The following is a 17,173-nucleotide window of genomic DNA, read 5'->3' on the forward strand; positions in this document are numbered from 1 at the left end:
CTTTAGGTGGCGGTCTGTCAGGCTGGGAGGAAGGCGGTTGGCCATTCCCTGTCAGGCACGGAGCAACTTTGAAGTGGGGAATAGTCACCTTCCTCCGCCAAACGCCGGCGAAACGTTCCAGCGCTACTTAGGAAGCGGTGGGGGTGTAAAATATGGCAATTCCTATGTGCTTTCCGGTAGAAGTTCCGTCCATAGATGTGCCTCTGTCTAACATATTGTCTGTCTTTCTGCCTGTTTTTTTTTATATAGCAATACAGACTCGGGTAATCTGGAGCGTATATCATTTGTCTGATAAGGGCCTCTTTAAGAATTGCACTATGAGCAGAAGTTCAGTAGTCAAATTTCTGCCTGCTGTGCAAACAGTTAAACTTAGTGCTGCCAGAAACAAATATCATAAAATACACTCAGGGTTTTCTGTTCTTGTTTTTGCTTGTTTGATTTGTTTAAAACATTTGTATGCCCGCCTTTTCTACCTCGACTTTTGCAAAGCAGTTTAAAAACGGAAATAAAATACGTATTTGTTGTTTAATTTACATTATTTATAGTTTGTTTTCTCACTGAAACTCAAGGCGGATTACACAGTGTAAGTCAATACAGTCAACAGGATGGCACAACCAATAAACAGTGAAATAAGACTTGGATGGCAGAAATCTGAAAAGAGCTGAAACGAAACCTAAATATTAACCTGAAATGTTAAACAATGCAGAAATTGAATAGTAGCATCATACATACAGGAACAGACAATATACTGTTTACAGTCTGTCCCTTTACCAAGCATCTTTCTGAACTATTTTTTTTATACTACAGTCCTCTTACCTATATAAAAGCCCTCCTGAATAATTCATTTTTGCATAGTTTGCAGAATGCCAGGAGAGAGGTAGCATTCCTGACCACATCAGGCATGCCATTCCATAAGGAAAGGGCCACAACAGAGAATGCATATGTACAGGCAGATTTTTTTGCCCATTTGCAGGATGGCACCTGCAGAAGGTCCTCAGATGAGCAAAGCTCTCATGGTGGAACATAGGAGGAGAAGTGGTCCTGCCCATATGACAGACCATGGCTGTGAACGGTTTTGTATTTGGTAGCCAATCCCTTGAATTGAACCTGGTAGCTGAAGTGCCAGCCAGTGGAGTGACTGCAGAATGAGAGTAATATGTGTCATAGATCCAGAGGAGTTAGCCGTGTTAGTCTGTAGTAGCAAAATCAAAAAGAGTCCAGTAGCACCTTTAAGACTAACCAATTTTATTGTAGCATAAGCTTTTGAGAATCAAGTTCTCTTCGTCAGATGCATGATCCGACGAAGAGAACTTGATTCTCGAAAGCTTATGCTACAATAAAATTGGTTAGTCTTAAAGGTGCTACTGGACTCTTTTTGATTTTAGTAATATGTGTGTTTGTCTAGCTCCTGGTAATAACTGATCTGCAGCATTCTGCACAAACTGGAGCCACCAAGTGACTTCAAGGGAGACATATTACAGGATAGTGTGTAACAGTAGTCTACTCTTGATGTTACTGTAACATGGATCCAGGTTGCCAGATTGGCTGTGTAAAGGAAAAGGACCATCTTCTGGGCTAGATAGAGTTGGAAGAAAACATTTTTTGCAGCTGCATTAACTTGCTTCTCCAGCAGTAATGTGGGATCCAGTGTTGGATCCCCAGGCTCTTGTCCAGGTCAGCGAGGGTCAGCGGAACCTCATGTGCTGTCTGGCGAGCCTCCCTATCAGTCTTCTGTTTGAGAGGGGGCTGTGTTATCATCTTGTCCTCCCTTATGAATCAGTCCGATTCGAATGTTGCCCCTGCCTTCCCTTTCTTCCCCCCTATGTGCTATTAACAGGGGTGGAGTCTAAGGATGAGGAACACCATCTTGGGGATTGCAAGCTGTACATTTTATTGTGTATTATGATTACCTGAATTTATTGTGATCTTATTCTGTATTTTATATCTAATGTAACCTGTCCTAAGCCCATTCGCAAGGAGGGCAGACTAAAAATTGAATAAAGTAATAATAATAAATAATAAAATAATTAAAAGAGGGAAGCAAAATATCCTTCAGGATCTCTGCCTTCCCAACCAGCATTACCTCTGTCTTGTCAGGATTTAATTTCAATTTGTTCACTTTTAGCCTTTTAACCATGTTAAACAGGCAGTGATTCAGGATCTTTATCGCCTCATGAGAATATTTCAGTAAGAAGATATAGAGCTAGGAATCATCAGCATATTGACAGCTTGACAGTGTTGTGCCATCTTCTGGGCATGGAGCAGGGGTCACTGGGGATGTGAGGAGTAGTTGTGAATCTCCTGCACTGTGCAGGGAGTTGAACTTGATGACCCTGGAGGTCCCTTCCAAACCTATGATTCTATGAAATCCAGAACTACAAATGATTTGGTCTAAGGGCTCTACAGAGAGGCTGAAAAGCACAGGGAATAGGAACCTCATGGGATAGGTCCTACACTGATGATACCTGGTTTGCAATGATAACCCTTTGAGTCCATTCCACAAGGAATGATTGAAACCAGTTCAGGGCATGTCCCCTGATACCTACTTCTGCCTTTAAACCCATCAATAGGATGGCATGGTCCACAGTATCAAAGACTGCAGATAGATCCAGGAGGAGCAACAGAGAAGCATGGCTTTTGTCTACATTCAGGCAGAGGTCATCCAGTAAGGCCACCAGAGCTATCTCTGCCCTGTAGCCTGACCTGAAACCAGACTGAAAAGGGTCCAGAGCACAGAAGTTATACAAGAAATCCTCAAGTTGGTCTGCTAATGGTCTTTCAATTACTTTGCCTATAAAGGGCAGATGAGAGACTGGGTAATAATTGGCCACATCAGTTTTGTCTAGGGATTTTTTTTTTAAGTAGTGGACAGATAACTGCCTCTTTCAGTGGCCAAGGCAAGGTGCCCTGAGTTAGTGATTGATTTATGATACACTCAAAGGGCTTATTGATGTGGTCCTTAGATTATTTTAGCATCCACAATGGGCATGGATCGAGGGCTCAAGTTGTGGCATTTATAGGTCTGTCAACGTTCACCATGAGAACTGGGTCAAAATGGTCGATAAGTTGACCAGCAAATGTATTAGGCATTTCTTCTCACGAACCTGTGTTACATACACAGGCATCCAGACCAGATTGTATTTGCGATATTTTATCAGAAAAGAACTTTATGAAACCATACAACTAATTGTCTTTTCTTGAGACAATAAAGGCTCAGATTTACAAATAAGCTGATACCAAGCTACATTTTACAACTGGGATGGTTGTGAACTAGCTGATGCAGGGCTAGCATAGAAGTATTATTTTTTGGGAGCTGTTAACTGCTGCTTCCATAGACTATAACACAATCTGTCCGATTCAGTATGAGTCTTCCACCAGTATTGTTCTAGATGTCTCTTGGCTCTCTTCAGAATGACCAGCTCCATGGTAAACCAGGGGGCCTGGTTCCATCCCAAGGATGGGAGAGGTTGATGAGGAGCAAGCTTGCCCACGTTCCACGATCCCACTGCAGCCTCAACAGAGTATGTGTTTGGAATCCAAAAATCCCCTACAGTGTTCTGGAATCCAGTAGGATCCATGAGCCTCCATGGGCAGACTATTTTAACCAGGCCCCCCTTTCCAGCAGGATGTCAGAGGCACATCCGATGTTGCCTTGAACAGATATATCCCACCTTTCCGTGGCTCAAGAGATCAATAATCAAGAGATCAACAGTAAAACTACTTTCTACAACTTGGCGAAGATCTGCAGCAATAAGTAAAATAAGTCATGATTTTGCTGAAAAAAACAAAAGAGCTTTTGGGGTGAACAACACCAAACAAGTAGTTCTGGGGAGAGTGATCCACAACTGAGGCACCAACACAGAGCAGACTCTATAGTTAGTTGTTTAACTTGAAAAGAGTGAACACCTGGAATCTGACTTCAGTTCATAATTTCATTGTGGGTTCATAAGGGAAAAGGTGGTGATTAATTTGGTATGGAAGGTCAGTATTGTTGAGTTCCAGTTATTTGCCCTTTAACATCCTTTCTCCTCATCTCTTACATGGTCAAGGTGGATAAAAGACAAGGAAACAATAACATTTTATCCTTTCAAATGCTTGCTTATGAATAAAGTAGACATTATAATCAGTATAAGTAAACCAATCAGTGGCATTTTGCATTAATTATAACTATTGTATAACTAAGAGTTAATAAGGTGTGAACTTCTACATGAGCTTACTTTACTACCAGCATGAATAACTTTTCCAGTATGTTTATTTTGGGGCAGTAGTGTTAGAAAGTCCAAAAGCTGTAGAGTTAGCAACTGCAGTTGTATTTGTGAACATTATAGTATCTAAAAATGTTGCCCAGGTGATAAGGAAATGTATATTTTGATAGCAAATATTTCAGAATTTCGATCCTAGTCTGTAAAGGCAGGAGAAGCTTATGTGAGGTTGTTAAATGTGTAGAAATAGTGAAGCTCTTCTTGCCATTTGTGAGAGGTTAGATAGAATCATCACCTCATTAGGCAGACAAGGCTTGTTCGGTCTGTTTACACTGTTATGATAGTATGAATATTGCTGTATCATTGAATGTAAACTAAATGTCCCAATTCTTAGCAGACACATGTTGGAGGCTAAACTTTTAGGAATCATTCTAAAGTAAGCTCCACTGAACTAACCTTTTCTGAAGGGTAGTGCTTTTGCAAGGTACATTACCATCCATTATTATTACATCCATTATTTATGCTTTAAATGTCTTATCATAACCTGATGTCTAGTGTGGTGGATTTACATGTTTTAAGTCCATATTAGTCTCCTTGAAAATTTTTGGGATTAAATTCTCCACTTGTACACATCAGCAGGGTTGCAGCCTTGTTGAATCTTATGGGAACATGTATAGAACTGAAATGCACACTTCTTTTTGAGTTCATTGTGACTTGGATCATCATATTTACTTAGAAGTCAGTGCCACTACTGCTGTTGTAGCACTTTGCAGAGGGGGCAGGTAGCCTATTTTTGTGGGCTGTTCTGGAATTATGCAGTTCCTGAGTTAATGAGTAACCTGCTTGGGAGAAATAAAATGCAAACAATGCTTTGAATTTTTTCACTTTTTTCAGATGTATGGAAATGATAGTCATTTAAATGTGCAATTATAATTAAAAATTATAATTAAAAATTCTTTTAAATTTCATCGCTATGCTTGACTTTATGCTTGTTTTCAAATTTCCTGCTACCGTACCCTATTGTATCTGTTCAGTGAACATCCTAACTGTTGTTCATTATGGTACTTGCTCAGTGAATGTCCTAGCTGTTGATTATACTGCATCTCACTTGCACTGTGTAATTCGCCTTGGATCTTGGTGACAAAGGCAGACTATAAATGAATTAATAATAATTATGACAGTTGGCCATTAGTGTGTTATTCGAATAAAGTGGAAATGACAACTGTGAGTTAATGAACTCCTACTAGAAGGTGGTTCTGTGTTTCATTAGATTGTGTAACAAATTGTTTAAATATTGTTGGTTATTCATATCCTAAATGCTTGGATTTGAAGAAATGCAAACAGAAGTCTAGGTGCAACAGATCCTTCCATGTCCCCCTAAAGACTCCTGTGCCTATGCTGTTCCCACATAGAATTTGTGTGGGGAGGCTTGGGAATGGCACAGAATTAGGCATAGGCTACTGCAGCTCTAGTGGGAAATATGCAGATACCATAGATCCTACAATTTTTGGGTTACTGGAAGTTTCAGCGGGGTAGTTGTGTTAGTCTGTATTAGTAAAACAGGTCCAGGGCACCTTAAAGATGAAAAACATTTATTCCAGTTTGAGCTTTCATTATTAGGAGCTCACTTCCTCAGATACAATGAAAAGAAAGAAAACAGATTTCTTCACTGTTACACAGAAAATTACAGAAGAAGGTAGGAAGGAGGAAAAATATTAAAGAGTCCAGTAGCACCTTTAAGACTAACTAACTTTATTGTAGCATAAGCTTTCGAGAACCACAGTTCTCTTCGTCAAACACGGCTAACTCCTCAGGAAGGAGGGAGGAGATGAGCAAAGACAGGTCTGTTATTATAGTTCAGTTGTGATTATGTCAGAGACTTGAAGTGCTTCAGTAGTTATAACTGATGAAGGAGGTCAGAGGTTCTAGCCTCTCACATTTGCTGAAGATAAACAAAAGTGAAATAAAGTATGGTAAATGACAAATTAATTGGAAGTGCCTTTTGTTTGTGAGAGGGCTAGTTTGAATCTGTTCTAATATCTACAAACTTTTTAAAAGATTAGTCTTGTATTGATAATTGCATGAATGAACTACACAGGGTTGCAATATTAAAGTAACTTTTAAAAGTGGCATGTAAGAATTATGAAGCCACCGCTCATAGGAACGTATCTATTATCTAAGCTTATTTTGTGTGACTCTGGATTTTAACAGAATTTACAATAATGCTGAGAGAACTCTCTAGCTTAATTCAGTCAGTCAGAATTTATTTCTATACTAGATCAGCTCTGGAGAGTCAGGAATGATGTTGGTGTTGGTGTTGATGTTGATGTTGATGTTGATGATGTTGATGTTGATGATGTTGTTGATGATGATGATGATGATGATAAAAATAGGAAAGGCAAATACAGAGCAATGAGTACAGAACAGTGATTGCAAATTGTGGGGGAGACAGAGAGATACCTTCCTCCGACAAGGAAGTAAGGTTATTGAGGATCAGTCAGCCACTTGCGTTTCCCACATGCATGAAGATAAAATTTTGCAACCTTATTAGTTATCTCCTAGGAAGAGTCTGCAAGCAGGAGGGAGACATAATGTTTTTCAGATCTTCCTGGAAACATTGATAAGATTGGAACTATTGGATGTCATTATAGAATGTGCAGTGCAGCAAAACATGTTCAATAGATTCTACATTCTCTGTATGGCATGGGCAAAGCCATTGAGGAAGTGAGACACAATGATATCTCCCAGGAGGGCTGAAGGTATAATGTTGAAGCATGCAAGGGTAAAGCTTCTCTGATATTTGGAGATTTCAAGGGATCTAAGACAATATGCTTGTTGAAAACATTTGGCACACTGCAGAGTAGTTGGATATTTCTGTATCTGTGCCCTATCTGATTGTAGGGCATGATCCCAGAGCCACTGTTTAATTGTTTCTTTTGCATTTTGGTACTGAAGATGCAGTAAGACTTGAGAAGAGAGGCCACGCTCCTGGAGTTTCCCTTCAATTGCTCTTGGCAAGGTTGAGGGTGACTATTGGCAAGGATCAGAGGTCCTAGATCCACCAAACTGAAGATGAGTTTTAACCAACAGGTGGATGCAAGTAGCCACATGTGTCTCCAAGGAGACCAGCCCAGTCTGTAGTCTATAGAGGGCATTCGGGATATACTGAAGAACTCCAAGGATTTTTTGTAGAAACTTGGGCTGTACTGCTTCCAGTGAGCACCTTTCTTTGTAAATACAGAGCTGGGAAACATATAGGAGCTGATATATGACCTTTCCTTGGAAGACCTTGATTGCTGCAGGGATAAAGGAGGCTCCTTTTGTGAAGCAGACTCATAGAATAGTGGAGGATGCTCTACTGGCAGTCTCTGCAGCGTGCAATGCCTGAGCTCTCCAATGTTCAGAAAACTGGAAGACTATTCCGAGATAATTAAAAGGTTTTGTTTGTTCAATGTTATGGCCCCTTATTTGCCATCTATGGATTTGATGTTTTTTGGTAAAGATGAGGACTTTTGTATTTTGGTAGTTTATCCCAAGCTGCTCCTCTTTACAGTATATAGTGAAGGCACAAAGTGCTCTCCCGAGGCCCACTTGTGAGTGAGATAAGATAACAGTATCATCTGTGTATAGCAAGTCAGGAATAATTTTGTCAGCAATCTTTGGTGAGTGGGAGCTTAAACTTCTTATGTGTTGCACCAAGGAGTTGATATACTAGTTAAAAAGTAGAGGGGCCAGGATACAACCCTGCTTGACTCCTTTGTCAAGTGGGATCTTATTGGAGAGATGGCCTTGAGGACTGTATCTTACTTTTAGGAAGTTTCTTTCATGCATCGAGTGAATAAAGTCTTACTCCAGTTTAATTTAAATAATTTAAATGCCCAGGCTTCAACTTCCACTAGTAGAATTTTATTAGCTTAGTTTTTCCTGTAAAAAGTTGATCCTGTAGACTGAGCTGAAGTGTAGATTATTTTGTTTGATAACATAAAGAATAAATCGCCGGTACTGATTCGGCAAGGTGCGATTGTTTTGTTTTGTTTTTTGCAGGAGAATAAATGTTCGTGTGAGTATTGAGCTCCAATCAACTTCGAATCCAATACATAGGAAGGTTTGTATCTCCTAAGGCTTGGGCCTCACTTGTCATGTCTAGTTTTTGGTGTAGAGGGTTCCTGCAGTTGCTTAAGCTTGTGATCGTGGTTACTTCTGCAAGTGGACTTGTTGATGTGGCAGTTGCCTCCAAAGTAAAGTATCTTGCCAAACAACAACCTTGTTGCAGGCAGTAAACTTCTAAGGAAGACTTTCAGCTTACCCCCCAAAACTGCAGTGCAACTTACAGATTTCCTAGTTATAGAATTTTTTTATGGACTCGCATCATTGCTGTCTCCTCTGGAACATTATGAAAGAGCATTTCCCTCAAATTTAATATTTGTTTGGCATTTTAATGTCATTTAATGCATTATGTTTGTGTATATATTACATAGAAGGTTTTCCCGCTTCTACTAAAAGTTTAGTAGGCAGTTACTCAGTGCATTAATGTATCAGTAATATGTTGCTCTGGCTAGTTTCATAGACTTTTAAAAAATTCTGAACTCTGTTTTTTAGGAATTGGTTGTTCGCCTAACGGAGGATACTGATCCCTTTTTTCTGTATAATCTTGTTATATCTGAGGAAGATTTTCAAAGGTATGCTTTCATATTAGATCTACTGATTAGGAAATGTTCGGTATAAAGGGTATGATCAAAGTAGAGATACACATTTTAAACGGTCCTGGCTATAAGGATAGGTCAAAACACTTCAACCTTTTGAGCTCAGAAGCTTATTCTACCTTCTGTGTGGCAACCATCTGAAGATAACATTACCCTCAAGTGTGTACTGTGCTGGCAGAAAGCAAGTATTATCTAACACTGGCATTAGAAGAAGAACTTGTGCCCTTTCTAAAATCCCTCTGGGTGAATGAAATGGGGGAAATCTACTTGTTTAAAAATAATTATAACACCTTATCTCCTTAGATTCAAGGCAGCATAAGCAACATTTTGCAAATGCATAAAACACAATAAAACAATCCATCAGCAAGGTAATAATATGAAAGATAAAAAAGCTAGATCTGCAAACTACTTACCCATCACCAAATGCCTTCCTGAATCCAGAAAGTGAAAGTGCCCTTCACTTTTCATAGAATCAGAATCATAGGGTTGAAAGGTACCTCCAGGGTCATCTAGTCCCACCCCCTGTACAATGCAGGAAATTCACCTCGCCCCCCCCCCCACATCCCCAGTGATCCTTGCTCCATGCCCAGAAGATGGCAGAACACCATCAGGATCCATAAATACAAATATAACTGTTATATTTATATATAACTGTTTATAATTTATAAATATAACTGTTGTCAAATGGACAGACCTGAGAGAGGGTACGAGGAGAAGAAGGGTGTCTGAAGGTGGCTCATAGAAGCATACCAGGTTTGATATTATGGGAGCTGTAGGCTGTAAAGCAGGGGTCCCCAGCCTTTTTGAGCCTGGAGGCACATTTGGAATTCTGACAGTGTACTGGGTGCACCTTTAGTCACACAGTGAAGATCCTTGTGCTGTGGAAGCAGCTTCTGCCAAAGTCGTATTTTTAAAAATCTGCATATTTACAATGACTAATCAGAAGCCATGCTTGACAAAAACCCCACCTGGCCCTACACACTTTCTAAAATTCTTGGTGGGCACCAGAAAAGGTGTTGGCAGGCGCGATAGTGCCAGTGAGCACCATGTTGGGGACCCCTGCTATAAAGGGTTTTAAAGATAATAACAGAAGCTGGAATTGGGCCCAGAAGCAAATAAGTAACCAGAGCTATTAATAGAGTGCTAAAGTAACATATTGCAAGTGGCTAATTCCAGACTTTGTACTAACTAAAGTTTGTGATTTTTCATCAAAAGCAGCCTTGCATACATTAGTTCAGTCTAGAGGGCATGGTACTGTGGATCAGCATGGCTAGAACAGTAGAGTCTAAATAAGGGGCCACTTACAAATGAGAGGTAATTGAAGAATGGTGCTCTTAACAATAGTGCCAACTAGAAGTGTGCACCCCCAAAAGATTTGCATTTCCCGCTTCATGTTTACCCAAAGTAGGGGAAAAAATCTGGAAAACCTGAATCCTGAAGCAGTTCGGGTATTTAAACAACTTCAGGGTTATTAGGGAAGATTCGGCCCTTGTTTCCAATGGGAAATGCCACTCCTGACTATCCAGGGGTCTGGGCGGTGGCATTTTCTTCCCTAATAATCCCAAATTTGCAGGGGACCCTCTCCTAACACTCCTCTCATGACACCCCATGTTTCAGGGAGATTGGACTTCGGACCCCAAAGAAGGTGCTCTTACATTTTTCTTTGTGTGATGATTCTCTGGTGTGAAGGTTGGTCCTCATGGGAAACAATATTGATTGGTGGTAGATAGGGGCACCTTCTTTGGGGGGCCATAACATAGCCGCCTGAAGTCCAGTCTTCCTGAAACTTGGGGGTCATGAGAGGAGGGTTAGGAGAGGGTCCCATGCAGATTTGGTGCATTTTGCTTGCAAAATGCCAACCCCACCCACCTAGGACCCCCCCCCCCCATTTTCCCCATATGGAACAATGGAGATAGCCGGTGGATAGGGGCACCTTCTTTGGGGGGGGGCGGTCACCCTCAGCCACCTATGAAACCCCACTAGCAGTGGAAGCACTGTTTCCTCTTGGCATTCCTTAGGAACAGCAAGAGAGAGACTGCTTTCGCACTACCCAAAGCTTAATGAAGCGTTCCAAAGCGCTTCAGTAAGCCTTGCTTCGGCTTTCCTGAATTGCTTCAGCAATGCTGAGGCTGATTCGGGAATGCCAAAACATCCCAAATCGGGCCCAATCCAGGTTAAAAATCTGGAACCCAAAGCGCACATCCCTAGTTCCAACCAGTTTAGCCATCAGGAAGGCTGGGTCCAAGAGCACCACCAAACTCCTAACTTGATCTATTAAGGAAAGCATCTATGTCAGTAAGTTAGTACTAACATCCTGCCCTCCAAGTTGGCTTCACCTTAGTCTTGTCTGGATTGAGCTTCAGCTTGTTTGACATCAGCTGTTTGAATATGGAGACACTGACTCAAAATGTGCACAGCTGCTTCTGGAAGCTTAGATAATGCATAAACGTGGGAGTCATCTGCCTGTTGGTGACAACCCATTTTTTGTTTCCTGTCTACAAAAAGAGAATGCAACCAGCTTAGGGCTGCCTAAACATTGATTGTATCCCAAACATTGATTGCAGTCAAGCCACCAAAATATTGTGGTTGACAGTATCAAACACTGATAGATCTAATAGTATCAATGGAATGCCTTCTCCAATTGTAGCCAGAGTTAATTAGCTACGGCCAGTACTTCTTGTGAGGCTCCCTGGGGATAGAGACCTCTGCCTACCCATCCATTGTGGTGCCACCACAGTCCCTGGCCCCTTAGGCTGGCTCCTGACCCTGGCTGCCTGGTTGGTCTTCGTTCCAAGGTTCATCCACCCATTGGAGGGCTCCCCTGAGTGAGATTGGATTGTGAACCCCTGAGAACTCCTTCCCACCTGAAAGGCTGCCTTTAGCAAGCACGGTCATCCCTCTTATCCCCAGCTGGGTATTTGAGCCCTCCTAAAATCTCTCCCCTCTAATGCAAACCCTGCCCCGCAAGTGCCCACCCGTATGGTGAGGCCCAACACCTGGGCTAGGGGCTGCCTCTGTTCCACTTTTGCACCCTATTGAGGCCTTCCTCCTGGCTTTGCCCCATGGCCCTATACGGACCTGGTTCCTGCTGGCCATGGCCAGTCAAGGGCCAGAAGTGGTTGCTGAGCATCACCCCTGCCCTTGGGTGGAAGCTGGGAGTGCTGGCTTCGGAGGCTGCTGTTGGAGGTGGATGGCAGGCTGGAGCTTTGCTGGCTCAACAGAGGTGGCAGTCTGCACTGCCAGGGGCCCCAGCAGGACTTCTCCCCAGGCTGCTGGGCCCCACTGCCTTGTTGGCGGCCTGGCTTCCCTGCTGGTGGCATCCCTGGGTTTTCTCCCTTTGTCAGCCATCGGGCCAGCCCTCACTGTCATTCTAGTCAGGACTGGCCTGGTGAGCCTTGGCATTACCCTGGCTGCAGGGCTGGCCCCAGACACTTCTGTTTCATTCCTGAATGTGGTTCTGAAACCAGATTGAAATGAGGCAGGGGCAGATGTTTCATTCAGAAATGTTTACAGTAATGCCACAAGTTACCTACTCAATCACCTTTCTCAGAAATAGGTGGCTAGACAGAGGACAGTAATTGTCTATTTCCCTCTTATTCAAATACAACTTTTTAAGAGGTCTAATCACATCTTCTTTCAGCTGTAAGGGAAACACTCCTTCTGAAAGGAGCACATTATTAATCCTTCTCAAAGGAGTATCCACTTTCTCCTAGCATGATTTTAATAGCTGGGACAGGCAAGGCTCCAGTTTGTAGGAAATAGCCGCAGGCACTCTGTAGACATGGATCAGAGAAATTAACCAGAAACTGTCCATGGAACTCTGGCAAGAGATTGGTGCTAATGCCTCTAACACACTACCTAGTCTAAAACTCAGACCTGTCTGACTCAGGTCTGTTGAAAGAGAATTTGTCGGCAAAAATTGGGCAAAAACTACTGCAACTTATATTCAAACTGAAATCAACAGAAGACCTAGATGACATTAGGACCCAAACCACCCGAAATAATTTTGCAGCATTAGATTCAGCCAATGCAATGCTGGCAGAAAATAAAGCCTTGCTTGCCACCATTGCTGCCACTTCATAGGTCTTCAGATGAGCTTTATAATGTCGTCTGTCTGATTTGGCATGAGCTTCCTGGCAGTGATGCTCTTGCTGTTTCCCCAGCCTAATCATGTTTCCTGTCTTCCTAGTAGATCAAGGAGCAGGAGCACTCCTTGGTGGGGAGAGGGTCCAAGGAGCACCCCTGTCAATAATTTACTGCAAACCAGTATTCCATACTCTTACGGGGGTCATTATCTTGGTTCTCAAAATTCCCCAGGACTGTCTGGACCATCCTGGGTGCCCTTCTGTCAGACCATCCTAATTGTTAACCCGCTCTTACGAAAGGGAGATCATTCGCAACCGTTGCTTTCAGCAAGTAATGATTTGACTACTGTAAAGCTCTTTAGCAGATCACCAGAAATCATTAAAACAAAGCAGTAGCTCTTCTCAAATCTGTGAGAAGATGTGATGATGGAGCAAGTGCTAAGGGGTATTTAATCTTATCAGTGCCAGAATGAGAGATGGATATCATTACACAGTGGTACGGTAGGCAACTGAAATGTCTGTTTATTGTGTGATGGCATTCAAAAAGGTGCTTAAAATTTATATGCTCTATTTCTGTTTAAGACCTCAGTCATGCCAGTATTTCTGTTCTTTAAAAAATGGAGATTAGTTGGTAGCAACAACTTAATCTATATTTATAGATACTTTTATTTTTTCCCCCTCTTTGTATATGTAGTTTAAAACTCCAGCAGAGTCTTCTGGTAGATTTTTCTGCTTTTCCTCAAAGATTTATAGACCTTCTACAGCATTGTATACAAGAACAAAATAAAGATATCCCAAGGTAAGTGAAGAATATAAAGAGGAGAATTATTATCCAAGGGAATAATGTACCAGTACCATGTAAAGCACTTATTTGGCTATAATTTCATTTCAAGTAGAAAGCAGGATGCTGTTTGTTCTGTTTTGCTTTACAGTCTTAGTATTACCCATCTATTTTGTGTACTAGCTAGAATACTGTTAGGGAGCAGCTGTCTTAGTCCCTTTTGCCCATCTTTCTATCATGCCTGGGATACCATCTTCACTGTTTGCTCTAAACATTTTTTGCTTTTTAGTGATCTCCAGTGTGAACGTTTGGTAAAAAGAACCAGGCATTACTTTTAGTGACTGGTAGTCACTGGTAGACATTAGTTGGGTGAGAGCAGAAGAAATGAGGAGGTCACTTTTACACTTGTTATTTGCAACTGATGTAGAACAGTTTTTTCTCTGCTTCTAGGCAGCATTACGGTGCTCTATTCTACCTTCTGGCTATTCCTCAGCTTTCCTGCAATCTTTCCTAAATATGCTTTATTTCTGTGCGGATGGGAGAATGGATCTTTTCTGGTCCCACCCCCATTGGTGTCATTTTCACTGCCCCAGTCCCTCATAGTGGCTATCCCGTGCCACTAGAGGGTTTTTTTGTGTGCTTTAAAATTCATAGTCGACAACTTGCTATTGTATTATTATGGTTTGTTAGGGCCTTTGAATTCTTGTTTTCCGTTTTTAAAAAAGCAGATCTTTACTTTGTGGGGATATATCTTTCCTCTTATATCTCTACAATAAAAGGGCTAGGGCTTTAAAAAATGAAAGCTGAGAATTGAGGACCTAATAGATAGGTTGTTACAATGTTGTAATACTATATCAATTGCTGTTTGTTTTTTTAAAGCACCTCCCCCATCCCAACCCCTCATGGGGGACTCGGGCAGGGAAAATGCAGGTCAACCCACTGGATGGAAGCCTCATTGCCACTGCAGTGAATTGGCAGCTGCAGTGACAATGAAAAAAATAGAGAATATGATTTCCCTATGGAAGTCATAGTAATTCCCCTTTAATTAGCCTATACTTCCATACAGAGGTATGCTGCTCAGGGTTAGCTAGTTCATTTTGTAATACATTGTTTCATTTTTTTCAGATTTCTGCTGCAGTTGGTTTCATCAGGATCCCATCTTGATCACACCCCTTCTTTTTTAAATGTGATAGAGACAAACCCATTTAAACATCTTACTCATTTATCGCTAAAATTCTTACCAGGAAGTGATACAGATATCAAGAAGTTTTTGGCAACCTGTTTGAAATGTGTTAAGGTAAGATGAGGATTTGAACTGCATAATGACTGTTGTTGATCATTTATTTAAATGAGAAATTAAAATTTAAAGTTGCAGGCTTCCCCACTGCATCTTTTGCTGATATTGTGCTTTAGATTTCCCTTTTAAAGATAGGAGAATGGTAAGATAATCTCTGGCCAAGTTGTTCATGCTTTTAGAATTGACTAGGTGCCAGCACATTTTTCAAAATGATGGAAAGACACGGGAGCCCGGAACTTAACTAACCCAGCTTCTGAAACTGGTGTACTGGGAATGTGTGTTTGTATCTAATATGCAAAATAATGGTATAAATGATTTTCCAAAACTAGAATCGATTTGCATTAACTTCCAAATTATCAATTGTTCATAGAAAGAAAAACTACAGCTGGAACAAAGACTTAGAAAGACAGAAGAGGATCTTACTCGACAGCTCAATTATACCCAGCAGGTAATAGCAACATTTCAATGTGGGCCATTTCCCAACATTGCTTCTGCCTCCAGGAAAATTAATAGCTGCTTTGCTCTTGTTCTTTGCATCCCTATCTAGACATTTTGATGCTTTCAAAGAGCTTTCTGAGTCTCGTAGCATCTTCAAGATTAACAGCTTTCTTGTAGTCAAAAACCTACTTCATTAGATATAGGCACTTCTATGATTTTTCCAGGAGGCAGGTGCAAAGTTGGAAAATGGTCTTATAGAACAGTTTCTGTTTTGAGATATCTTCTCAATAACAGCAAACCCTGTCCATTATCAGTATTTATGCAAATATGTATTAAATGAAGACTTTTCACCTCCTTGAGAATCTACCAACCAACACTTTATTTTTTCAGAACTTGTCAGAAAAGAGCAGGGAATTGGAGAAATTAAGAAATGAATGGACATCAAATACAGCATCGCTAAGCAACAGGCATACTCAGGAATTGACGAATGAGAAGGAGAAGTCTTTACAGGTGTGTTTTTTAAAAAAGGCTATATACATCTAGTGGAAACCATCAAATGCAGTACTTCTTTAAAGTGCTTGGTTTTTTTCTATCTGAATTGTTTTGCACTGCAGATGCAAGCACAGTATCAACAGCAGTACGAGCAACAGAAGAAGGAACTTGAAAGCTTACATCAGAAAACAATCCAGCAGTTGCAAAATAAGCTGAAGGAACTGGAAATTACCAATAAGGATCTAACAGAAAGGAGATATAAAGGCGATTCTGCCATCAGAGAACTTAAAGCAAAACTGTCAGCCATAGAAGACGTATGAATCATTCATTTACTGAGATTTATATGTATCTATATTAGCACAGAGTTAATTATGCCTACAGCCTCTATTGAAAATGTAGCTAATATTCCAAATTATGATAATTCAGTATTGTAGATTAGACATTCTGTTTTAAACTCCTATTTGTATTACTTTTCATAATACTATACTTTTTAAAAACATTGCATAAATAATTATTACTAACTCTTTTTTTTGCTAAGAGTATTTTAAAAGTATTTCTCTAACATGCTAGGAGTGTCAGAGAACAAAGCAGGAAGTTCTTGCACTGCGTCGAGAGAATGCTACTTTAGATGCTGAATGCCATGAAAAGGAGAAGCAAGTTAATCAACTGCAGACACGAGTTGCTGTTTTGGAACAGGAGATCAAAGACAAGGACCAGCTTGTTATTAGGACAAAAGAAGTACTGGATGCAACTCAAGAGCAAAAGGTTCTTAATCTCTTAATTTGCTTAGCTTGAAGTAAAGCAATAAAAGAGCTTAACTATTGGAAAAAATGAGTTAAAGAACACGAGCAGTCTCCCAAGATCAACTGCTGGCATCTTTTAGGATTTGCATGTGCCCTGTGCAGCTTGACTCTTCTGATTTGAACTGTAGTTCAGTTTACTTTTGCAATTCCTCTCAAATTTCAAAAGCAATTTACCCAAAGCATAAAGCAATTCTGAGTCACAGTAATTTTGAGAAGCACACGTTCAAATTGATTCTGGGCAGAAAGAACTAACTGGATGGATCTCTGGACTGTAGTCAAGTTTAGAAATTCCAAGCATACTGCACTGCCTATGTTTTGATTAATCTTTAATGATTACAAGGGGGGGTCTGCATAAATCAAAGGGGAGATTGC

The 17,173-nt window shown here is 40.8% G+C and overlaps 1 protein-coding gene across 2 annotated transcripts in view; it reads left to right on the forward strand.

Annotated features, from left to right (window-relative positions):
* SASS6 (SAS-6 centriolar assembly protein) overlaps window positions 1-17,173 on the forward strand; it is a 29,066-nt gene that overhangs the window by 289 nt on the left and 11,604 nt on the right. For both annotated transcript variants that reach the window (XM_054979888.1, XM_054979887.1), the window contains exons 2-9: window positions 8,247-8,307; window positions 8,802-8,881; window positions 13,685-13,789; window positions 14,897-15,068; window positions 15,439-15,516; window positions 15,897-16,016; window positions 16,121-16,312; window positions 16,569-16,763. In XM_054979888.1, coding sequence (XP_054835863.1) covers window positions 8,247-8,307; window positions 8,802-8,881; window positions 13,685-13,789; window positions 14,897-15,068; window positions 15,439-15,516; window positions 15,897-16,016; window positions 16,121-16,312; window positions 16,569-16,763 — 1,003 coding nt within the window. The remainder of the gene's footprint in view (window positions 1-8,246; window positions 8,308-8,801; window positions 8,882-13,684; window positions 13,790-14,896; window positions 15,069-15,438; window positions 15,517-15,896; window positions 16,017-16,120; window positions 16,313-16,568; window positions 16,764-17,173) is intronic.

Source organism: Eublepharis macularius, chromosome 5 (assembly GCF_028583425.1).
Source record: "Eublepharis macularius isolate TG4126 chromosome 5, MPM_Emac_v1.0, whole genome shotgun sequence".
Classification (NCBI taxonomy): domain Eukaryota; kingdom Metazoa; phylum Chordata; class Lepidosauria; order Squamata; family Eublepharidae; genus Eublepharis; species Eublepharis macularius.